A 25,050-nucleotide genomic window follows, 5' to 3' on the forward strand; every position below is an offset into this window, starting at 1 on the left:
AAAACATAAAGTGGGACCAAGTAAACCAAGTCATAACCGATATAAGCTGGGAAGATATACTAAGCAACACAGACCCCAACTTATGCCTAGAACAGATTAACTTGGTGGCACTCGATGTATGCACAAGGCTTATTCCTCTAAGAAAAAGGAGGAGTAGATGTAAAATAGAAAGAGACAGGCGCTCCCTTTACAGGCGACGGAAAAGAATAACAGAGCGGCTAAAAGAGGTCAATATATCTGAAATGCGTAGGGAGACACTGGTCAGAGAAATAGCAAGCATCGAACTTAAGCTAAAGGAATCTTATAGGAGTCAGGAATTGCGGGAAGAACTAAAAGCCATAAATGAAATCGAAAGAAACCCAAAGTATTTCTTCTCCTATGCCAAATCAAAGTCGAGAACAACGTCCAGTATTGGGCCCCTACTTAAACAAGATGGGTCCTACACAGATGACAGCAAGGAAATGAGTGAGCTACTCAAGTCCCAATATGACTCAGTTTTTAGCAAGCCACTAACCAGACTGAGAGTCGAAGATCAAAATTAATTTTTTATGAAAGAGCCACAAAATTTGGTTAACACAAGCCTATCCGATGTTATCCTGACGCCAAATGACTTCGAACAGGCGATAAATGACATGCCCATGCACTCTGCCCCAGGGCCAGACTCATGGAACTCCATGTTCATCAAGAACTGCAGGAAGCCCCTATCACGAGCCTTTTCCATCCTATGGAGAGGGAGCATGGACACGGGGGTCGTCCCACAGTTACTAAAAACAACAGACATAGCCCCACTCCACAAAGGGGCCAGTAAAGCAACAGCAAAGAACTACAGACCGATAGCACTAACATCCCATATCATAAAAATCTTTGACATTGTCCTAAGAAGCAAGATCACCACCCATCTAGATACCCATCAGTTACACAACCCAGGGCAACATGGGTTTAGAACAGGTCGCTCCTGTCTGTCTCAACTATTGGATCACTACGACAAGGTCCTAAATGCACTAGAAGACAAAAAGAATGCAGATGTAATATATACAGACTTTGCAAAAGCCTTCGACAAGTGTGACCATGGCGTAATAGCGCACAAAATGCGTGCTAAAGGAATAACAGGAAAAGTCGGTCGATGGATCTATAATTTCCTCACTAACAGAACACAGAGAGTAGTAGTCAACAGAGTAAAGTCCGAGGCAGCTACGGTGAAAAGCTCTGTTCCACAAGGCACAGTACTCGCTCCCATCTTGTTCCTCATCCTCATATCTGACATAGACAAGGATGTCAGCCACAGCACCGTGTCTTCCTTTGCAGATGACACCCGAATCTGCGTGACAGTGTCTTCCATTGCAGACACCGCAAGGCTCCAGGCGGACATCAACCAAATCTTTCAGTGGGCTGCAGAAAACAATATGAAGTTCAACGATGAGAAATTTCAAATACTCAGATATGGTAAACACGAGGAAATTAAATCTTCATCAGAGTACAAAACAAATTCTGGCCACAAAATAGAGCGAAATACCAACGTCAAAGACCTGGGAGTGATCATGTCGGAGGATCTCACCTTCAAGGACCATAACATTGTATCGATCGCATCTGCTAGAAAAATGACAGGATGGATAATGAGAACCTTCAAAACTAGGGAGGCCAAGCCCATGATGACACACTTCAGGTCACTTGTTCTATCTAGGCTGGAATATTGCTGCACACTAACAGCACCTTTCAAGGCAGGTGAAATTGCTGACCTAGAAAATGTACAGAGAACCTTCACGGCGCGCATAACGGAGATAAAACACCTCAATTACTGGGAGCGCTTGAGGTTCCTAAACCTGTATTCCCTGGAACGCAGGCGGGAGAGATACATGATTATATACACCTGAAAAATCCTAGAGTTTACCTGGAGAGTTTACCTGGAGAGTTTACCTGGAGAGAGTTCCGGGGGTCAACGCTCCCGCGGCCCGGTCTGTGACCAGTCCTCCTGGTGGATCAGAGCCTGATCAACCAGGCTGTTGCTGCTGGCTGCACGCAAACCAACGTACGAGCCACAGACCGGCTGGTCAGGAACCGACTTTAGGTGCTTGTCCAGTGCCAGCTTGAAGTCTGCCAGGGGTCTGTTGGTTATCCCCCTTATGTATGCTGGGAGGCAGTTGAACAGTCTCGGGCCCCTGACACTTATTGAATGGTCTCTTAACGTGCTAGTGACACCCCTGCTTTTCATTGGGGGGATGTTGCATCGTCTGCCAAGTCTTTTGCTTTCGTTGTGAGTGATTTTCGTGTGCAAGTTCGGCACTAGTCCCCCTAGGATTTTCCAGGTAAATATAATCATGTATCTCTCCCGCCTGCATTCCTGGGAGCACAGGTTCAGGAACCTCAAGCGCTCCCAGTAATTGAGGTGTTTTATCTCCGTGATGCACGCCGTGAAGGTTCTCTGTACATTTTCTAGGTCAGCAATTTCACCTGCCTTGAAAGGTGCTGTTAGTGTGCAGCAATATTCCAGCCTAGATAGAACAAGTGACCTGAAGAGTGTCATCATGGGCTTGGCCTCCCTAGTTTTGAAGGTTCTCATTATCCATCCTGTCATTTTTCTAGCAGATGCGATTGATACAATGTTAAGGTCCTTGAAGGTGAGATCCTCCGACATGATCACTCCCAGGTCTTTGACGTTGGTGTTTCGCTCTATTTTGTGGCCAGAATTTGTTTTGTACTCTGATGAAGATTTAATTTCCTCGTGTTTACCATATCTGAGTAATTGAAATTTCTCATCGTTGAACTTCATATTGTTTTCTGCAGCCCACTGAAAGATTCGGTTGATGTCTGCCTGGAGCCTTGCAGTGTCTGCAATGGAAGACACTGTCATGCAGATTCGGGTGACATCTGCAAAGGAAGACACGGTGCTGTGGCTGACATCCTTGTCTATGTCGGATATGAGGATGAGAAACAAGATGGGAGCGAGTACTGTGCCTTGTGGAACAGAGCTTTTCACCGTAGCTGCCTCGGACTTTACTCTGTTGACGACTACTCTCTGTGTTCTGTTAGTGAGGAAATTATAGATCCATCGACAGACTTTTCCTGTTATTCCTTTAGCACGCATTTTGTGCGCTATTATGCCATGGTCACACTTGTCGAAGGCTTTTGCGAAGTCTGTATATATTACATCTGCATTCTTTTTATCTTCTAGTGCATTTAGGACCTTGTCGTAGTGATCCAATAGTTGAGACAGACAGGAGCGACCTGTTCTAAACCCATGTTGCCCTGGGTTGTGTAACTGATGGGTTTCTAGATGGGTGGTGATCTTGCTTCTTAGGACCCTTTCAAAGATTTTTATGATATGCGATGTTAGTGCTATCGGTCTCTAGTTCTTTGCTGCTGCTTTACTGCCCCCTTTGTGGATTGGGGCTATTTCTGTTGTTTTTAGTAACTGTGGGACGACCCCCGTGTCCATGCTCCCTCTCCATAGGATGGAAAAGGCTCGTGATAGGGGCTTCTTGCAGTTGATGAACACGGAGTTCCATGAGTCTGGCCCTGGGGCAGAGTGCATAGGCATGTCATTTATAGCTTGTTCGAAGTCATTTGGCGTCAGGATAACATCGGATAGGCTTGTGTTAACCAAATTTTGTGGCTCTCTCATAAAAAATTAATTTTGATCTTCGACTCTCAGCCTGGTTAGCGGCTTGCTAAAAACTGAGTCATATTGGGACTTGAGTAGCTCACTCATTTCCTTGCTGTCATCTGTGTAGGACCCATCTTGTTTAAGTAGGGGCCCAATACTGGATGTTGTTCTCGACTTTGATTTGGCATAGGAGAAGAAATACTTTGGGTTTCTTTCAATTTCATTTATGGCTTTTAGTTCTTCCCGCGATTCCTGACTCCTATAATTTTCCTTTAGCTTGAGTTCGATGCTTGCTATTTCTCTGACCAGTGTCTCCCTGCGCATTTCAGATATATTGACCTCGTTTAGCCGCTCTGTTATTCTTTTCTGTCGCCTGTAAAGGGAGCGCCTGTCTCTTTCTATTTTACATCTACTCCTCCTTTTTCTTAGAGGAATAAGCCTTGTGCATACATCGAGTGCCACCAAGTTAATCTGTTCTAGGCATACGTTGGGGTCTGTGTTGCTTAGTATATCTTCCCAGCTTATATCGGTTAGGACTTGGTTTACTTGGTCCCATTTTATGTTTTTGTTATTGAAGTTGAATTTGGTGAATGCTCCCTCGTGACTAGTCTCATTATGTCGGTCTGGGGCTCAATTATGTTGTGATCTGAGTATATTGTTTTTGATATGGTGACATTTCTTATCAGATCATCATTGTTAGTGAAGATGAGGTCTAGTGTATTTTCCAGTCTAGTAGGCTCTATTATTTGCTGGTTTAAATTGAATTTTGTGCAGAGATTTAAAAGCTCGTGTGAGTGTGAGTTTTCATCAGAGCTGCCTCCTGGTGTTGTTACTGCAACAATATTATTTGCTATATTCCTCCATTTTAGGTACCTTAAGTTGAAATCCCCCAGGAGCAAGATGTTGGGTGCAGGAGCTGGAAGATTTTCCAGACAGTGGTCAATTTTTAACAGCTGTTCCTGGAATTGCTGGGATGTTGCATCCGGAGGCTTGTAGACTACCACAATGACTAGGTTTTGGTTCTCGACCTTTACTGCTAAAACTTCCACTACATCATTTGAGGCATTTAGCAGTTCTGTGCAAACAAGTGACTCTGCAATGTACAGGCCAACCCCTCCCCGTTTGCCTGTTCACTCTGTCACATCTGTATAGGTTGTAACCTGGGATCCACATTTCGTTGTCCAAGTGATCCTTTATGTGGGTCTCAGTGAAAGCCGCAAACATTGCCTTTGCCTCTGCAAGCAGTCCACGGATGAAAGGTATTTTGTTGTTTGTTGCTGGCTTTAGACCCTGTATATTTGCAAAGAAGAATGTCATCGCACTGGTGGTATTGTTGGTACTGGGGGGGGGATTTTTTTTTCCGTCATTAGTATCTGTATCTGTTGGTTTGGAGTGGAGGCCATCGACTGTGGTTCCACTCCAGGAATGACTGGATTTGGTGTACGATTTCTGCCATTTCCTGCCAGTTTTTTTTTTTCCTTCCTGGCACTAAAAAACCTCTCCCTCTTGAGTGGCTGTGGCTACCCAGGTTTTCCCATGGCCTGGATGTTTTGTATCTTTTTTTACCCTTTAGATGGTGTGCCTGGCAATTTAAGTTATAGCACAGTCTTTCCTGTACTGAAGAGGTACACATTTCAGGGTGAAAAAGCTTACAGGAAGGGAGTTTGCATTTTTCTGTTGTCGTATGGGCATGGCATTTTCTAGGGTGGTCATAGTTACACGTCCCGTCTGTTTTTCCAGATTTCCCATGTCTGCAGATACCAAGTGCATAGTATGTGCACAGGCTTGGTTTCCGTTTGCCTTGGGTTTCTGTGACTGTATTCCCTGTTGGTGCATGTTTCCCTGTCTTATTCCTATCCTCCCTAGCACCAACAATGGAGCTCCCACCAGTTGTTTTTGGTAATATATCCTCACTATAGCTAGTGGAGTCCTCTTGTTTGCTATTTCCTGTGGTATTTCTAGTTTGCAATATTGGTTTTATCTTATCTTTGACTACACTTGTTTCCCCACTACGGTTCCTGTCCCCTATGAGGTCATTTATATGTATTCCTTCCTGCGTATAATTCCCGACTACCTGGACGAAACCTCCAGCTTCACCATTACTGTCTCCCAGGACAGCACCTCCAGCTTCACCATTACTGTCTCCCAGGACAGCACCTCCAGCTTCACCATTACTGTCTCCCAGGACAGCACCTCCAGCTTCACCATTACTGTCTCCCAGGACAGCACCTCCAGCTTCACCATTACTGTCTCCCAGGAGAGCACCTCCAGCTTCACCATTACTGTCTCCCAGGACAGCACCTCCAGCTTCACCATTACTGTCTCCCAGGACAGCACCTCCGGCTTCACCATTACTGTCTCCCAGGACAGCACTATCAGCCCCACATTTACTGACTACCAGGACATCACCTCCAGCCTTACAGTTTCTGGCTACATGGCCAGTATCAAGGGCAGTACCATTCAGCCCAGACTTTTTATGTTTCCATCTGTTGTAGAAAGCTTCCAGGTTGTCTATGAAAGCAGCTTTGATGTTATCCTCTTTTAATACCCCTGTGATTTTAGTCCACAGATTTATCTCATTTGGGCATACCCAAAAACACTTCCCTGTTTTAATACTGCTTGTAGCTAGTTCTTGGATATCTGCACAAGGGGCGTGACACCAATTTCCACAAAAATGACAATTTATCCATGTGGAAGCCCGTTTGTTTGATTGACTGCAGACTATACAGAGCTTCATTATTGTTTGAGTGGTTGATTTACTGTAATTCTACTAGAAACCTCTTGAATACTCTATTAATAACCTCCTTAAATGTAGCTCTAGCTATTTGTATTTACTAGAGGGACTAGTACCGAACTTGCACATGAAAATCACTCACGGGGGCTCTGGTGGCCTGGTGGTTAACGCTCTCGCTTCACACGGTGAAGGCCTGGGTTCGATTCCCAGCCAGAGTAGAAACATTGGACGTGTTTCTTTCCACCTGTTGTCTATGTTCCCCATCAGTAAAATGGGTACCTGGGTGTTAGTCGACTGGTGTGGGTCGCATCCTGGGACACTGACCTAAGGAGGCCTGGTCACAGACCGGGCCGCGGGGGCGTTGACCCCCGGAACTCTCTCCAGATAAACTACGAAAGCAAAAGACTTGGCAGACGATGCAACATCCCCCCAATGAAAAGCAGGGGTGTCACTAGCACGTTAAGAGGCCATACAATAAGTGTCAGGGGCCCAAGACTGTTCAACTGCATCCCAGCATACATAAGGGGGATTACTAACAGACCCCTGGCAGTCTTCAAGCTGGCACTGGACAAGCACCTAAAGTCGGTTCCTGACTAGCCGGTCTGTGGCTCGTACGTTGTTTTGCGTGCAGCCAGCAGTAACAGCCTGGTTGATCAGGCTCTGATCCACCAGGAGGCCTGGTCACAGACCGGGCCGCGGGGGCGTTGACCCCCGGAACTCTCTCCAGGTAAACTCCAGAGCAGTGGTAAGTTAGATATTGGTCTATAGTTGTTCAAGTCAGCATGGTCACCTCCTTTGTGGATTGGGGTGACCCTCACTATTTTGAGAATTGCTCAGAAGGTGGAGGATTCAACGGATTTGTTAGTGTTGCAATAATTGGTGACGATACTTGAGAAGCTTTTTTGTACATAAAAGTTGGCAAGTTGTTTATGTCTCCTGCTTTGTTTTTAAGGTTGTTTATGATGAGCAAGACTTCTGTTGGGTTGGTAGGAGCTAGGAATAGTGTATTCGAGAAGGTGTCCGTGAGGTAGTCTGATGGACGGGTGCTTGGGCTTGGGATTTTGCTCGCTAGGTTGTTTCCTATGGTGGAGAAGAAAACACCGAGTGCTGTTTCAGTTGGTGTGAGTAGGGGTTCGTCTGATTTCATTAATTTGATTGTTTTATTTTTTGATATCTTTTTAGTTCCTAAAATTTCAGCTAGGGTTTTCCAGGTCTTTTTCAAATCACCTTTGATGCTATGTAATCTGTTGTTATAATACAATTTTTTAGACCTTATCAGGCTGGTAAGAGCGGACGAGTAACGTTTAGACTGTTCTCTAGTTATTTGACCTATTCAGTACTGTTTTTCATATTTGTGCTTTGTGTTAATGTTTTTAAGGATGCTTGGTGTTAGCCAGGGATTATTCATTCTCTTTGCTGTGATCTGTTTAGTTTTTTTAGGGCAATGTTTGTTGTAGAGGTAGTGGGCTTTTTTTTTTTTTTTTAGAAAATTATTAATACATTCATTCATATTTGTATATGTTTCAAGCTCATTATGCCAGTCGATGTTATTCATGGCTGCTACTATAAAGTTATTAACAGCTGTCTCATTATGTAGTCTGAAGGTAACTTTAGTAGTGTCTTGGGCCAATTTATCTAGGTTGGTTATCAGAAAGGTTGGGTAGTGGCCTGTGTTGTCTGTGATTATGCCTGATTTTAAAGGGGATATGATGTTAGTCAAATGTGGTCTAATAAAGAGATGTTAGTCTCGGAGATTCTTGTAGGTTTTGATATTGTTGGTAGCAACCAGCAGTTGCTCATAGCATTTGTGAATTCGGTTACTTGTGGATTTATGTTGAAGTCTTCTGTTAGCAGCAGGTGGTTTTTTATTCGTATGTGCATCAGTTATCAAGTTTCCTAATTTTTCACTAAAGTGGTAAATGTTTGACTGTGTAACTCTGTAGATGTTTATAACTGAGGGGTTTTTGCAGGTCTTTTGATTTAAATTTAGCTACGATATATTCACCATGCTCATCCTTTGTGCAAGATTTATTGATACATTCCAGTTGATTTGAGTAGTATATAGCTGTTCCACCCCCTTGCTGGTCTGTTCTACAGTTGTGTATGGCTGTGTAATCAGGAATGGCATAGACATCTGCAATATCAGGCTTTAGCCAGGTTTCTGTAAGTGTGATGATTGACATACTGGAATGAAGAGAATTGAGTAACGTTGTGAGGTCATCGTAATGTTTGCTCAATGATCTGACATTGTTTGCTCTGAGTAATGTCTTTGCTTGGTCTGCTGTATAATAATTAGAGTTGCAGTTTGATTCATGTAAGTCATTTAATAAAAGGTTTAAATCAGGATCAATGCCTGCAATCATAAGAATGATTTTTTAATAAAATATTATGTTAAACTTAATAATTATGATAAATTATCTTACTAGCTAATGGATTGTTACAAATGGGAGGTTGGTATTAGGAGCAATGCTTGTAATCATAAGATTTATAGTGAATCTATAACTTGACTTAAGAATAAGACTATGTAATTATTCTAAAACTAAAAAGTAGTTATTTAAAGGTAGTTATTTAAAGCTAAAATAAAGGAGCTAGTGAATATAATAAATTATGTAGCTTTCTCACTTGCAAATTTTAAGAAAATCATCACTGGTTTAGCTGTATATTAATCACTAACTATTAGTTTAACATGTTTATTATGCACTCTATACCCATCCTGTGGGAGGTAGTTACAAACTAGCATCATCATATCTCCAGTGCTTGGTGGTGTTGCTGTCTTCAGATTCTCACATCTGCATTCATTGATGTGTTCATTCCATTCCATTCGTGTCATAGCCTCCACAAGAGACTATGTATGTAAACTCCTGCATTGACTGGCCCAGGGTTCCCCAGTTTGGTTCTGGCGAGATCTCTGACAGATGTACTGGAAGCTATGGTAAATCTAATGTCCAGTGCGAGTATTTGTAGACTCGTAAGGCAACTTGGTTGTTGGGAAGGATTATAACTGTTCAAATTTGAAGGGTTTGTTTCTTGCAATCTTTGATGGAAAAAAAAGGAAAATATAGTCAAGTGAAGGTTAGTGTGTGTATGATCCTTTCTAGTCAAGAAACTCTTGAGCTGCAAATTCAGCAGGCTCTCATGAAAAGATAAATGTTGCCTCGTTTGGTCTTAGTGTTTTGAGTGGAATTGAAGTATTTTATGATATGTATTTGTTTGTAGGCTTTCTGTATATGTACTTTGAAATTAAGCGTTGAACGTTTTGTAGATGAGGATTTTGAGGAATGGTAATCCATCATTCTCTCCTTTTCAAGTGTAAATGGGAATGCTCATTCCACTTCATTGAACTTTCTCAGTAAGTTCTGCATGTTAAAGCTGTCAAGAGTAATTACATTTACATACCTTGTGGAGACTGTAACAATGTATATGTCGGAGAAATAATGTGAAGCCTCGGGAAAATGTCTGAACTGTATACAGGTACTTAAAAAGGTAACTGCTCACCTGCAGGTGCTTGAGAGTGATAGCAGAGGGTCTCCTGTCCGTGGGAGAGTCACTGGAGTAAGATCCTGCAGAAATCTTCTCAATCTCCCCAACCTTCCACTGAGAGATCAGTCCGGCTTCTGTTATACGTCTCAACCTGACCAGAGAGATTATTGTTACATTATCATCACATGGAAGAATTAATACTCTCAATATCTGTATTCATCTCAAATGTTAATCACTCCATTGTGGCCGCCTAAGATTAATAATCAAAATTGTACGTCTTATCTACAAGATTTAAAGCCATATAGCATGACCTGATCATGTAATTGTAACTCGTCTAATGACCATATGTACTGTTATTGCCTCATTAATCTTAAGTTAATTTTAAATTTGCTCGAAATGCTCTGCATATAAAGGGGCTTTTGGCATGTACACCCAATTATTATATTCCTTTGTATTCCTTTGTATATTATATTCCTTTGACACAGCAACGAGGCTGAATCGTAGCCTACTGTCCTGTGTTAATATTTAATTTTAAATGTAGCAGGTTGGTATACAGCAACCACTCAGGGAGGTACTACCGTCCTGCCAAGTGAGTGTAAAACGAAAGCCTGTAATTGTTTTACATGATGGTAGGATTGCTGGTGTCTTTCTTCTGTCTCATAAACATGCAAAATTTCAGGTACGTCTTGCTACTTCTACTTACACTTAGGTCACACTACACATACATATACACGTTTATGTATACACACTCATCTGAGTTTTCTTTGATTTTATCTTAATAGTTCTTGTTCTTATTACTTTTCCTTTTATATCCATGGGGAAGTGGAATAAGAATCTTTCCTCCGTAAGCCATGCGTGTTATAAGAGCCAACTAAAATCCCAGGAACAATGGGCTAGTAACCCCTTTTCCTGTAACAGTTACTAAAAAGAATAAGAAAATTGTCAAAGTGGGAAGTCTGAATGTGCGTGGATGTTGTGCGAATGATAAGAAAGAGATGACTGTGAATGTTATGAATGAGAAGAAGCTGGATGTCCTGGCTTTAAGTGAAACAAAGCTGAAAGGGGTGGGAGAGTTTCAGTGGGGAGAAATAAATGGGATTAGGTCAGGGGTTTCAAATAAGAGTTAGAGCTAAAGAAGGAGTAGCAATAATGTTGAAGGATAAGTTATGGCAGGAAAAGAGGGAATATAAATGTATTAATTCAAGGATTATGTGGAGGAAAATAAGGGTTGAATGTGAAAAGTAGGTTATAGTAAGCATTTATGCACTTGGAGAAGAAAGAAGTGTAGAGGTGAGAGAAAGATTTTGGGAAATATTGAGTAAGTGCATGGGGAGTTTTGAACCAAGTGTGAGAGGACTTGTGGTTGGGAATTTCAATGCTAAAGTGGGAAAAAATATTGTGGAAGGAGAAGTAGGTAAATTTGGGGTGCCAGGGGTAAATGAAAATGGGGAGCCTTTAATTGAGCTATGTGTAGAAAGAGGTTTGGTAATAAGTAATACATATTTTATGAAAAAGAGGATAAATAAGTATACAAGGTATGATATAGCACATAATGAAAGTAGTTTGTTAGATTATGTATTGGTGGATAAAAGGTTGATGGGTAGGCTCCAGGATGTACATGTTTATAGAGGGGCAACTGATATATCGGATCATTACTGAGTTGTAGCTACAGTTAGAGTAAGAGGTAGATGGGATGAAAGGAAAATGGAAACAAGTAAGAGAGAGGTGAAAGTTTATAAACTAAGGGAGGAAGAAGTTAGGGTGAGATATAAGCAACTATTGGCAGAAAGGTGGGCTAGTGCAAGTATGAGTAGTGGGGAGGTTGAAGAGGGTTGGAATAGTTTTAAAAATGCAGTATTAGAATGTGGGGCAGAAGTTTGTGGCTATAGGAGGGTGGGTGCAGGAGGAATGAGGAGTGATTGGTGGAAAAGCAGGGGTGTCACTAGCACGTTAAGAGACCATACAATAAGTGTCAGGGGCCCGAGACTGTTCAACTGCCTCCCAGCACACATAAGGGGGATTACCAACAGACCCCTGGCAGTCTTCAAGCTGGCACTGGACAAGCACCTAAAGACAGTTCCTGATCAGCCGGGCTGTGGCTCGTACGTTGGTTTGCGTGCAGCCAGCAGCAACAGCCTGGTTGATCAGGCGCTGATCCACCAGGAGGCCTGGTCACAGACCGGGCCGCGGGGGCGTTGACCCCCGAAACTCTCTCCAGGTAAACTCCAGGTAAAGGGTGTGATAAAAGAGAAAAAGGTAGCTTACGAGAGGTTTTTACAAAGCAGAAATGTTATAAGAAGAGCAGAGTATATGGAGAGTAAAAGAAAGGTGAAGAGAGTGGTGAGAGTGCGCAAAAGGAGAGCAGATGATACAATGGGAGAGGCACTGTCAAGAAATTTAAATGAAAACAAGAATATTTTTTAGAGATAAACAAGTTAAGAAAGCCTAGGGAATGAATGGATTTGTCAGTTAAAACAGAGTAGGGGAGTTAGTAGATGGGGAGCTGGAGGTATTGGGTAGATGGTGGGAATATTTTGAGGAACTTTTAAATGTTGACAAAGAAAGGGAAGCAGTAATTTCATACACTGGCCAGGGAGGTATACCATCTTTTAGGAGTGAAGAGCAGGATGTGAGTGTGGGGGAGATGCGTGAGGCATTACGTAGAATGAAAGGGGGTAAAGCTGCTGGAACTGACAGCATCATGACAGAAAGGTTAAAAGCAGGGGAGATATAGTGTTGGAGTGGTAAGTATTTTTGTTTAATAAATATATGGAAGAGGGAAGGTACCTAGGGATTGGTAGAGAGCATTTATTGTTCCTTTATATAAAGGGAAGGGGACAAAAGAGATTGTAAAAAATATAGGGGAATAAGTTTACTGAGTATACCAGGAAAAGTGTACGGTAGGGTTATTATTGACAGAATTAGAGGTAAGACAGACAGTAGGATTGCAGATGAGCAAGGAGGCTTTAGAGTGGGTAGGGGATGTGTTTACCTGGAGTTTACCTGGAGAGAGTTCCGGGGGTCAACGCCCCCGCGGCCCGGTCTGTGACCAGGCCTCCTGGTGGATCAGAGCCTGATCAACCAGGTTGTTGCTGCTGGCTGCACGCAAACCAACGTACGAGCCACAGCCCGGCTGATCCGGAACTGACTTTAGGTGCTTGTCCAGTGCCAGCTTGAAGACTGCCAGGGGTCTGTTGATAATCCCCCTTATGTGTGCTGGGAGGCAGTTGAACAGTCTCGGGCCCCTGACACTTATTGTATGGTCTCTTAACGTGCTAGTGACACCCCTGCTTTTCATTGGGGGGATGGTGCATCGTCTGCCAAGTCTTTTGCTTTCGTAGTGAGTGATTTTCGTGTGCAAGTTCGGTACTAGTCCCTCTAGGATTTTCCAGGTGTATATAATCATGTATCTCTCCCTCCTGCGTTCCAGGGAATACAGGTTTAGGAACCTCAAGCGTGTAGATCAAGTGTTTACATTGAAGGATATATGTGAGCAGTAGGGAAGTTTTTATTGCATTTATGGATTTAGAAAAGAATGGATAGGGGAGCAATGTGGCAGATGTTGCAAGTATATGGAATAGGTAGTAAGTTACTAAATGCTGTAAAGAGTTTTTATGAGGATAGTGAGGCTCAAGTTAGGGTGTGTAGAAGAGAGGGAGATTACTTCCAGGTAAAAGTAGATCTTAGACAGGGATGTGTAATGTCACCATGGTTGTTTAATATATATACAGATGGGGTTGTAAAAAGTAAATGCTAGGGTGTTGGGGAGAGGGGTGGGATTAAATTATGGGGAATCAAATACAAAATGGGAGTTGACACAGTGAATGTTTTCAGATATTTGGGAGTTGACGTGTCAGCGGATGGATTTATGAAGGATGAGGTTAACCATAGAATTGATGAGGGAAAAAAGGTGAGTGATGTATTGAGGTATATGTGGAGACAAAAAAACATTATCAATGGAGGCAGAGAAAGGAATGTATGAAAGTAAAGTGGTATCAACACTCTTACATGGGAGTGAAGCTTGGGTTGTAAATGCTGGAGCGAGGAGGCGGTGGAAGGCAGTAGAGATGTCTTGTCTAAGGGCAATGTGTGGTGTAAATATTATGCAGAGAATTCGAAATTTGGAAATTAGAAGGTGTGGAGTTAATAAAAGTATTAGTCAGAGGGCTGAAGAGGGGTTGTTGAGGTGGTTTGGTCATTTAAAGAGAATGGATTAAAGTAGAATGACATGGAGTGTGTATAAATCTGTAGGGGAAGGAAGGCGGGGTAGGGGTTGTCCTAGAAAAGGTTGGAGGGAGGGAGGCAAAGGAGGTTTTGTGGGCGAGGGGCTTGGACTTCCATGAAGCATGCATGAGCGTGTTAGACAGGAGTGAATGGAGATGAATGGTTTTTGGGACCTGACGAGCTGTTGGAGTGTGAGCAGGGTAATATTTAGTGAAGGGATTCAGGGAAACCTGTTATTTTTATATAGCCGGACTTGAGTCCTGGAAATGGGAAGTACAATGTCTGCACTTTAAAGGAGGGGTCTGGGATATTGACAGTTTGGAGGGATATGTAATAGGACGGTATATATATAATTGGGGGCCTGATATTATATTCTATATTGAGTTTATCATATTATTTCAGGTCACTTTTTATATTATATCTTTATATATGTTTCTAAACTGTTGTATCTGGGTGCCTCTGCAAAAACAGTGATTATGTATGAGTGAGGTGAAAGTGTTGAATGATGATGAAAGTATTTTTGTTTTGGGGATTTTCTTTCTTTTTGGATCACCCTGCCTCGGTGGGAGATGATTATGTACCTCTGTGATCTTTCAACTACTGCCCATAGGGTATGGGGTGCACAATAAAGATTGTAAATTAATAACTCATACAACACACGAGAAATGAAATATATGGTTACATCCAAGGAAGGGGAGCTTGATTCATTGTATCAAGAGCATCTCAGCAACCTTACATTAACCCTCCTAAAGAGTGACTAGGGCAAGATTATTACGTATTTACATTATATCACACTGAGGCTGTTACCAAACGAGGACACGTCCACTGACATTCATCTAATAATTACATGTAACCTACTCACATCTGATTAAATTTTGGAATGAAGGGGGAGCCCTTGCAGCAGGCCATGGCATACCCCTGAGGGTAGAAGGTTTGACGACCTATGTAGTACTTCTGACGACCCTTCTTGGCTGCCCTCACCTCAGAGTTGAGCTCGGGGTTGATAAGTGCAAACTTTCCCTCCAAGATCTGTGCCAGACAGGATTGACATTAGTTGGTTAACTGATCCAGCTCAAAGCTTATCAATTACACGAGGGTTACTAAGGCTGCTGCACCTGTTCACGATCAGTTAAGAATATTTTAATTCCTATAATAGGAATTTAAATAAAGTTTCAGCATGTATATACTGAGTTTTTCCTGGATCTCTAGGATATACATGTGTTACTAAATAGTAATCTGAGAGTAATTATAATGGCTTTCATGGCATTTCTATAGTTTAAGCTCAATATATAATTGGCAATTATCAATATTTTTAGTGTGGATACTGTCAGAAGAATACACAAACACACACACACATATGTATACATGTGTCATGCCAAACAGGTAAAACTTGTTATTTTGGTTTAAATAGCAACGCTCTTCTTGCCGAATAAGGCAAGCCAAAATTTTTGCATGCAATAATTTTGCAAAAATCATTCTGAACCTAATGAAAAAAATATATTTCATTGTTTATTATTAAATTACTTAAGACTTATCTAAAATATATTTAGTTAGATTAGGCTAAATTAAATTGCACTTGTTATAATAAGGTTATGTAAGTTTTCTAATGTTCTTTTGGTACAAAATTATTAATTTTTACATTAATATAAATGAAAAAAATGTATCTTTAAACACACGTATAAGAGAAATTTTTATAAAGGACTTAATTTTAAACGAGTCCTTGCTAATAGACCAATTTTACCTATTCAGCATGATATATATACGTATATAATGGGTCAATCTACGTAACTTAGAGGTTTAGCAATTTTTTTTATTAGCACATCGGCCGTCTCCCACCAAGGCAGGGTGGCCCGAAAAAGAAAAACTTTCATCATTCACTCCATCACTATCTTGCCAGAGGCGCGCTTACACTAGTTATAAAACTGCAACAATAACACCCCTCCTTCAGAGAGCCGACACTGTACTTCCCATCTCCAGGAATCAAGTCCGGCCTGCCGGTTTCCCTGAATCCCTTCATAAATTTTACCTTGCGCACACTCCAACAGCACGTTAGTCCTAAAAACCATTCGTCTCCATTCGATCCTATCTAACATGCTCAGGCACACTTGCTGGAAGTCCAAGCCCCTGGCACAAAAAATCTTTACCCCTTCCCTCCTAGGCCGACCCCTACCTCGCCTTCCCTCCATTACAAATTTATACACTCTCGTAGTCATTCTATTTTGTTCTTTCCTCTCTACATGTCCAAACCATCTCAACAACTCCTCAGCTCTCTAGATAATAGTTTTAGTAATCCCACACCTAATCTCTAAACTATGGATTCTGTGCATTATATTCACACCACACATTGCCCTCAGACATGACATCTCCACTGCCTCCACCCTTCTCCTTGTTGCAACATTCACAACCCATGCCTCACACCCATACAAGAGTGTTGGTATAACTATACTCTCATACATTTCCCTCTTTGCTTTCATGGATAAAGTTCTTTTACATACCCTACCAAACTCATCAACCAACCTCTGCAATTTTTCTTCAGAATTTCCCAAAAGCACAGTGTCATCAGCAAAGAGCAACTGTGACAACTCCCACTTTGCGTTAGATTCTTTATCTTTTAAGCCTTGCCAACATCCGAGCATTCACTTCTCTTACAACTACATCTATAAATATGCTGAACAACCATAGTGACATCACACATCCTTGTCTAAGGCCTACTTTTACTGGGAAATAATCCCCCTCTTGCCTATATACTCTAACCTGAGCCTCACTATCCTCGTAAAGACACTTCACTGCTTTCAATAACCTACATCCTATTCCAAACATTATTAACATATTAAACTCAGGAGATATGACAGCACAGAGAAGGGAGGGAAGGTAGGTAGGTAGGTACCTTGGGGAACCCAAAATCTGGGGTCTGGAAGAAGCTCTTGGAACGATCCTTGTGGTTAAACAGACCCCACACCTGCTTGTAGATACCATCTGTTGCCTCCTGCAATTTTGCACACATCATTTTAACTAATAACCACTTTAAACTTGTTTACATTCAACCACGCTTTACTAAACTATAAGGTAATGTGGATAATTAAAAAACTGCATATAAACTACACTAATATTTTGTGAGTTGACTCGTATTTCCGTAACTCATTACGACTAACCAGATATACACATGTAAATAGTTCATTACCAGTAACTTGCTCAGCTATCAAAACAAACTTTATATAAGAGGAGTACAGTATATTATATAATTAGGGTGACTGATATATGTTACTACTTTACAGAAGCTCCTCATTATACGTAGCATTTTAGATCCAGTCCCTGGTCCCATTATGTGCCACCATGAATATAATAATAATAACAATATTTCTACAAGTACATGTACAAGGTACACAGTCCTAGCTGACATCAATGACATACTACTATGCATGCTAAGCCCTTGTTATGCAGAGCATTTTAGGTATACAGCCCTTTCTCACTTAACGACAGAGTTCTGTTCCTAAGACCACGTAGGTAAACGAATTTGTCGTTAAGCGAGGAGCATACTATACGTAATGGTAGTGGGTTTGTGTCAACCATCTTAAATATTGCTTTAATGTCACTTTTGCACCATTTATAACATTTCTGGTATATTTTTAAATGTTTATACAGTAGTGTACTGTATATTGTAATAAACAGAATAGAGGAAATCAGCTCTAATATACATTATTTAGGTATGCATACTGGTCAGAGAGTCCATCATAAGTCCAAGGCATCAGTAAACAAGTATATATGTTGCTAAGTGAGGAGAGGCTGTATTAGGTCAATTTTGTCCCAGGATGCACCAGTCGATTAAACACCCTGGTACCTATTTTACTGATGGGGAACAGGGATGGCAGGTGTCTTAATTAAGGAAACACGTCCTAATGTTTCCACCCATACTGGGGATCGACCCCCGGACCTCAGTGTACAAGCTGAGTGCACTACCAATCAAGTTATGGGGTGATTACCACCTACACCATGGGTATGTAGTGACTACCACCTACACCATGGGTATGAGGGGTACATAAGTTATTAAACTGAAACAAGGGTCTGATCTGTAAGGTGTCTAGCAGTGTGTTTGTTACCTTGAATATGAACTCCAGGCTGGAGTCACTGACAGTGCCAACAGTGAATCCTTGAGCTACTGCCTTGGGTAGATCCACCAATCCATCAATGGGTTTTTCATACGCGGGTATGGCCAACACGGCAGTCAGTGTCCCAGAGTACAATGCTGTGTGTACCACCAGTATAATTTATTACACAAAGAATGTTGCAAGATTTAAAATAACATGAACCAGTTTCTCTAGCCACTTGACCTGATCCAGTCAGTGCCACTTGACCTGATCCAGTCAGTGCCACTTGACCTGATCCAGTCAGTGCCACTTGACCTGATCCAGTCAGTGCCACTTGACCTGGTCCAGTGGTTACAATCGCAGCTCAGGAAAAACAAGAGTTCAACCTAGGAAATAAGATCGAGTTTGCATGATAGTGTCCTCCATCGAAGACACTGCAAGTCTCCAGTCAGACATCAACGAAATTTCAATTACTCGGATATGGAAATTAAAATGGTATTGGAGTATAAAATAAATTCCAGCCACATAATAGAGCAAAAAACTAATATGAAGGACCTGGGAGTGATATGTCAGAGGATCATGCTTTCAAAGATCACAACAGTGTGTCTACCACATCTGCTAGATAAATTATAGGATGGATAATGAGAACCTTAAAGACTAGAGATGCCAAGCCCATGATGATTCTCTTCAAATCGCTTGTTCTCTCTAGGCTGGAATATTGCTGTACACTAATGGTGCCCTTCAAGGCAGGTGAAATTGCAGACCTGGAGAACATGCAGACAACTTTCACAGCATGTATAAGTACAATAAAGCACCTAAATTACTGGGAATGGTTAAGTCCCTTGATTTGTAATCCATGGAATGCAGGCGGGAGAGATACAGGATAATATACACTTACAAAATCCTAGAGGGACTAGTCCCAGATTTGCACATGAAAATCTCCCCAATGAAAAGCAGGGGTGCCACTAGCACAATAAGAGACAACACAGTAAGAGTGAGGAGTCCAAGACTGTTCAACTGCCTCCCAGCATACATAAGGGGGATTACCAATAAGCTCCTGTCTGTCTTCAAGAAGGTACTGGATGGGCACTTAAAGTCAGTACCTGACCAGCCATTCTGTGGTTCGTGTGTAAAAGTGTGGCTAGCAGTAACAGCCTGATTGATTAGGCCTGTGAAAATTTTTTTCTGAATTTCCTAAATGTAGAACATGTAAATGAATATAATAATTGCATATTAAACTGTGATGCTATTTGGACTTTTCGAGAAATCTTGAGTGAGGGGAGTGCAGAGCAGCTGGGGAGTGATGCAGGAGGGGATGCCATATTGAATTTACTGTGTGAACACTGGTCTGACTTGTGCAACATAGTCAGGCATTCTCGAAGGTCAATTGGTATATACTATCTGCCTCAAACTGTACTTTAGACATTACTGACACATTCCTGGTGAAGAATTAGGAGTGTGGAAAACCCTTACAGTTCAGCATTATCATAATCAAGGGGGAAGCGCTAAACCTGTAGGACTATACAGCACCTGTGGGGGTGTGTGGAAGGTATTTAGGCTTAATTCAGGGAACTGGAGCACAGATCCAATTCCCTAGATCAAGATCCCCTCATCAGCATCAAGGAATTACAATTTGGCAACAAGGACATTTGTAATTTGTGAACACTGGTCGTCATGGAAAATTCAACTAATAATCCGGCATGTTCATGGCCATATTGGGGATTTTCAGCCTAAATTTGTAATAGAAACCCGTGTTAATGTCCCCTGCTGAAGAACTGGGACAGAAAATTTGTGGAGCCTCAAGAATTATGTGTGGATGGTGGAAGATAAGGGATACAACCATCACTCACAAGGAAGTACTCCATTAACCCTTTAATTTAGATCTCTAACTGGCCAGTGTTGGGTCTAGGTGTTAGGCAGGTGTTGTGGTGTGATCCATTTACAGTAATTAAATGGTAAGTGGTAATATGAATTTCTTTTGTCTACCCAGCAAGCCTAATCATATACAGACCACAATTTTAATTTACCAGAGTAGCTGGTTTTAGTATTGTAATTATTAATTTAATGTCATGTCTAGCTTTTTGTGAGAGTGGTAGGGAGTGGGCATCAAGGGAGTGACAGTTCAGCAAAATACTGTGACCAAGTTTCACTTACCTCACCCAAATAGCTTGCAGGTAATAATTCAGGTAATACCCTGTAAACCTCCTGCAGATAATTTGCCCACATAATAATTCACAAGACCAATATGCCACGAGGCCTGGTCACAGACTGGGCTGCTGAGGCACTGACCCCCAAAAACCCTCTCCAGGTATAGTCCTCAATAATCCTAAATAATAAACGCAAACTCTAAACCCGATGGAGGTTGTATCCCCTTGGAGCTAGCGATCATGTGGTTCTGAGTTTTGACTATATAGTAGAGTTACAAGTGGAGAAGGTAACAGGAACTGAAGGGGACAGGCCAAACTATAAAAGGGGGGACTACACAGGTATGAGAAACTTCCTGCAGGAGGTTCAGTGGGACAGAGAAATGGTAGGAAAATCAGTAAACGAGATGATGGAATATGTGGCAACAAAGTGCAAGGAGGCAGAGGAAAGTTTTGTTCCCAAGGGAAACAGAAATAATAGGAAGACCAAAACGAGTCCTTGGTTTACCCGAAGGTGTAGGGAGGCAAAAACTAAGTGCAACAGAGAATGGAAAAGGTACAGGAGGCATAGGACCCAGGAAAACAAGGAGATTAGTAGAAGAGCCAGAAACGAGTATGCGCAGATAAGGAGGGAGGCCCAGCGACAGTATGAAAACGACATAGCATCGAAAGTCAAATCTGACCCGAAACTGCTGTATAGCCACATTAGGAGGAAGACAACAGTCAAGGACCAGGTGATAAGGCTGAGGAAAGAAGGTGGAGAACTCACAAGAAACGATCAAGAGGTATGTGAGGAGCTCAACACGAGATTTAAGGAAGTATTTACAGTAGAGACAGGAAGGACTCTGGGGGGACAGACCAGATGGGGACACCAACAAGGAATGCACCAACAAGTGTTGGACGACATACATACAGATGAGGAGGAGGTGAAGAAACTGCTAAGGGACATCGATACCTCAAAGGCAATGGGACCGGACAACATCTCTCCGTGGGTCCTTAGAGAGGGAGCAGATATGTTGTGCGTACCACTTACCACAATCTTCAACACATCCCTGGAAACTGGGCAACTACCTGAGGTATGGAAGACGGCAAATGTAGTTCCCATTTTCAAAAAAGGAGACAGAAAAGAGGCACTAAACTATAGACCTGTGTCATTGACGTGTATAGTATGCAAAATTATGGAGAAGATTATCAGGAGGAGAGTGGTGGAGCACCTGGAACGGAACAGGAGTATAAATGCCAACCAGCACGGATTCACGGAAGGCAAATCCTGTGTCACAAACCTTCTGGAGTTTTATGATAAAATAACAGAAGTAAGACAAGAGAGAGAGGGGTGGGTTGATTGCATCTTCTTGGACTGCAAGAAGGCCTTTGACACAGTTCCTCACAAGAGATTAGTGCAGAAGCTAGAGCATCAGGCACATATAACAGGAAGGGCACTGCAATGGATCAGAGAATACCTGACAGGGAGGCAACAACGAGTCATGGTACGTAATGATGTATCACAGTGGGCACCTGTGACGAGCGGGGTCCCACAGGGGTCGGTCCTAGGACCAGTGCTATTTTTGGTATATGTGAACGACATGACGGAAGGGTTAGACTCAGAAGTGTCCCTGTTTGCAGATGATGTGAAGTTAATGAGGAGAATTAAATCTGATGAGGACCAGGCAGGACTTCAAAGAGACCTGGACAGACTGGACACCTGGTCCAGCAAATGGCTTCTCGAATTTAATCCTGCCAAATGCAAAGTCATGAAGATAGGGGAAGGGCACAGAAGACCACAGACAGAGTATAGGCTAGGTGGCCAAAGACTGCAAACCTCACTCAAGGAGAAAGATCTTGGGGTGAGTATAACACCGAGCATGTCTCCGGAAGCACACATCAATCAGATAACTGCTGCAGCATATGGGCGCCTGGCGAACCTGAGAACAGCATTCCGATACCTTAGTAAGGAATTATTCAAGACACTGTACACCGTGTATGTCAGGCCCATACTGGAGTATGCAGCACCTGTTTGGAACCCGCACTTGATAAAGCACGTCAAGAAACTAGAGAAAGTACAAAGGTTTGCAACAAGGTTAGTTCCAGAGCTAAGGGGAATGTCCTATGAAGAAAGATTAAGGGAAATCGGCCTGACGACACTGGAGGACAGGAGGGTCAGGGGAGACATGATAACGACATATAAAATACTGCGTGGAATAGACAAGGTGGACAAGGACAGGATGTTCCAGGGAGGGGACACAGAAACAAGAGGCCACAATTGGAAGTTGAAGACACAAATGAGTCAGAGAGATAGTAGGAAGTATTTCTTCAGTCACAGAGTTGTAAGGCAGTGGAATAGCCTAGAAAATGACGTAGTGGAGGCAGGAACCATACACAGTTTTAAGACGAGGTTTGATAAAGCTCATGGAGCGGGGAGAGAGAGGGCCTAGTAGCAACCGGTGAAGAGGCGGGGCCAGGAGCTAGGACTCAACCCTTGCAACCACAAATAGGTGAGTACAAATAGGTGAGTACACACACTGCCCAGGGCCACACAAGGGGCCCCTTAATCATGACCGCAAGAATGAGCTATTATCCTTTTTCTCGAATCAAACCCGATTAATTCACATTCTCCAAGTGCTGTATGAACCTTAAGGGCTTAGTACTTCCCAATGAATATAATACTGAGTGAATAAATGAATAAGTGAGTGGATGAATTGGCGAGTGAGGTATATAATACAAATATTAAACTAACTATATTGTTACACAAATAACCTGCACATGTGCGGGTTAGTTGTGTATTGTTCCAGTCACGGTATTGTGCCTTTGTTTGTTATTTAACTATATTGTCCGTGTTTAATTTTCCTTCGTGTGAAGCTTCCTGCTTACAGAGACAGCAGGACCTTGAAACACCTACCACAGATGTGATGAATGGTTTGAAAAACCGACAAGTTGAAGATTGAGACACTTATGCAGCATATGGGAATCTTTATTCAGGAAACGTTTCGCCACACAGTGGCTTCATCAGTCCAATACAAAGAGGATGGACTGAACACATCGACTCCAGGCTGAGGGACTGATTACCTCATACTCCTCCTCTCCTTACGCCTTCCTCTTTGTATTGGACTGATGAAGCCACTGTGTGGCGAAACGTTTCCTGAATAAAGATTCCCATATGCTGCATAAGTGTCTCAATCTTCAACCTACCACAGATGTAGAAGCAGTTAGGTACCTATCATATATGTAGAAGAGGTACCCACCATATAGGTAGGAGAAAGGTACCCATCAAATAACATAAGAACATAAGAATGTAGGAACACTGCAGAAGGCCTACTGGCCCATACGAGGCAGGTCCTTATCAAAACGACATCTACCTAAAGCTACTCAAGAAATAACTCCCGTACCCCTTGACACCAATCAAACCCAGCCCCTCCCACTCATATATTTGTCCAGTCTCTTCTTAAAGCTACCCAAGGTCCTAACCTCTATCACCCAGCATATAGGTAGGAGAAAGGTACCCATCAAATACCTGTCGGTATTGTATACCATTTTGATGTTCAGCAAAAGAGGTACCCACCATATATGTAAAAACAGAAGAGGTACCAGAAGAAGAAGACGAGTCTATGAGGCCAGTAAGAGGGTCGGAGGAGGTTACTCTGAACCACAAGGACACGGAATAAGTGAAAGATATAATCATGGGTCTTGGAACGGGGAGGTCTGCTGACGTAGAAGGTCAAGCCATGACCCAACATGCTCATGATGGGTCCAATGATGACCGTAGACGCCGCGATGCACACCCAAACCTGTCGATAAAGAATAATTAAAAAAAAATCAATACTGTGGAAAATAATTTCCCAAAATTTATGCTGTGTAAATAAACCTGATTAATACGTTACTATTGTTCTGTTGAGTGCATTTTAAATAAGAGAATCGACAGGGAAGCTCTGCACCTGCGCTGACGGGGAGAGGCCATTTTTTTTTAATGTGATACAAACACGTTAATGTGAGGTGTATAATTTTCGTCGCTCTAGGGGTTATATTGGGCTTAAAACCTCTCAAATAGGAGCTGAAATTGTTGGATGTGCAGTCCTGCATAATTTGAGCATTAAGCAGATGGACAGGATAGCTCCAGGAACCCCAGATAAGCTATCTAAATTATGTTTGTAATTCTGGCCAGTATTATCATCATATTATCATTATTATAATCAAAGGGAAAGCGCTAAACCCGGAGGATTATACAGCACCTGGGGGGGGGGATGTAGAAGGCATTCAGTCTTAATTTGGGGAACTGGAGCACAGATCCAATTCCCTAAATCAAGAGCCCCTCACCAACATCAAGGAACCTTCCTTGAGGGGATTATCATCATAAATTTAGTTAGAGGGGGGTTCTGTACATGACACACACTAATCTCCAGACTAATTGGTGAGTGTTATGATTATAAGTTCTCCTTCTGTTACATAAATGTGTATATGTAGACATTTATTAATTTTAATATACAGTCCACAAATTTATATTAAATTTTACCAGAATCCCTGGTGATGTACATTTCATTTGCAATTAATATAGGTCTAGAGCAACTTGTGGAGAGATAGATTATGGCAGGTATCGAAGGGGGACATTTTTTGCGACCTAGGTGTCCTAAAAATTCCTACTTGTCTCTGTAACTTTGATAAATAATAATTATCTTTGTTACCATTTACTGGTATGTATCTAATGAGAAACAACCAGGTAAATTTAATTTTCCAAAATTTAGTTGCCCGTTGGTCCTTGATCGAACTGGATGTAATTAGTGTAGTCATTAA

General features: G+C 42.0%; 1 protein-coding gene across 3 annotated transcripts in view; it reads right to left on the reverse strand.

The window, feature by feature from the left end:
- The window catches only part of LOC128687091 (glutamate receptor ionotropic, delta-2-like), a 43,623-nt gene extending 19,550 nt beyond the window's left edge, over positions 1 to 24,073 (reverse strand). For 2 of the 3 annotated variants that reach the window (XM_070098386.1, XM_070098385.1), the window contains exons 1-5: positions 23,825 to 24,073; positions 18,137 to 18,282; positions 16,927 to 17,025; positions 14,902 to 15,068; positions 9,831 to 9,966 (exon numbers count right to left, since the gene is read on the reverse strand). In XM_070098386.1, coding sequence (XP_069954487.1) covers positions 9,831 to 9,966; positions 14,902 to 15,068; positions 16,927 to 17,025; positions 18,137 to 18,282; positions 23,825 to 24,005 — 729 coding nt within the window. In that variant the 5' untranslated portion in view covers positions 24,006 to 24,073. Of the gene's footprint in view, positions 1 to 870; positions 1,390 to 9,830; positions 9,967 to 14,901; positions 15,069 to 16,926; positions 17,026 to 18,136; positions 18,283 to 23,824 lie in introns of those variants that run through there. The other variant, XM_070098387.1, reaches the window with a different exon arrangement.
- Between the last annotated feature and the right edge of the window lie 977 nt (positions 24,074 to 25,050).

This window comes from Cherax quadricarinatus, chromosome 62 (genome assembly GCF_038502225.1).
Source record: "Cherax quadricarinatus isolate ZL_2023a chromosome 62, ASM3850222v1, whole genome shotgun sequence".
NCBI lineage: Eukaryota > Metazoa > Arthropoda > Malacostraca > Decapoda > Parastacidae > Cherax > Cherax quadricarinatus.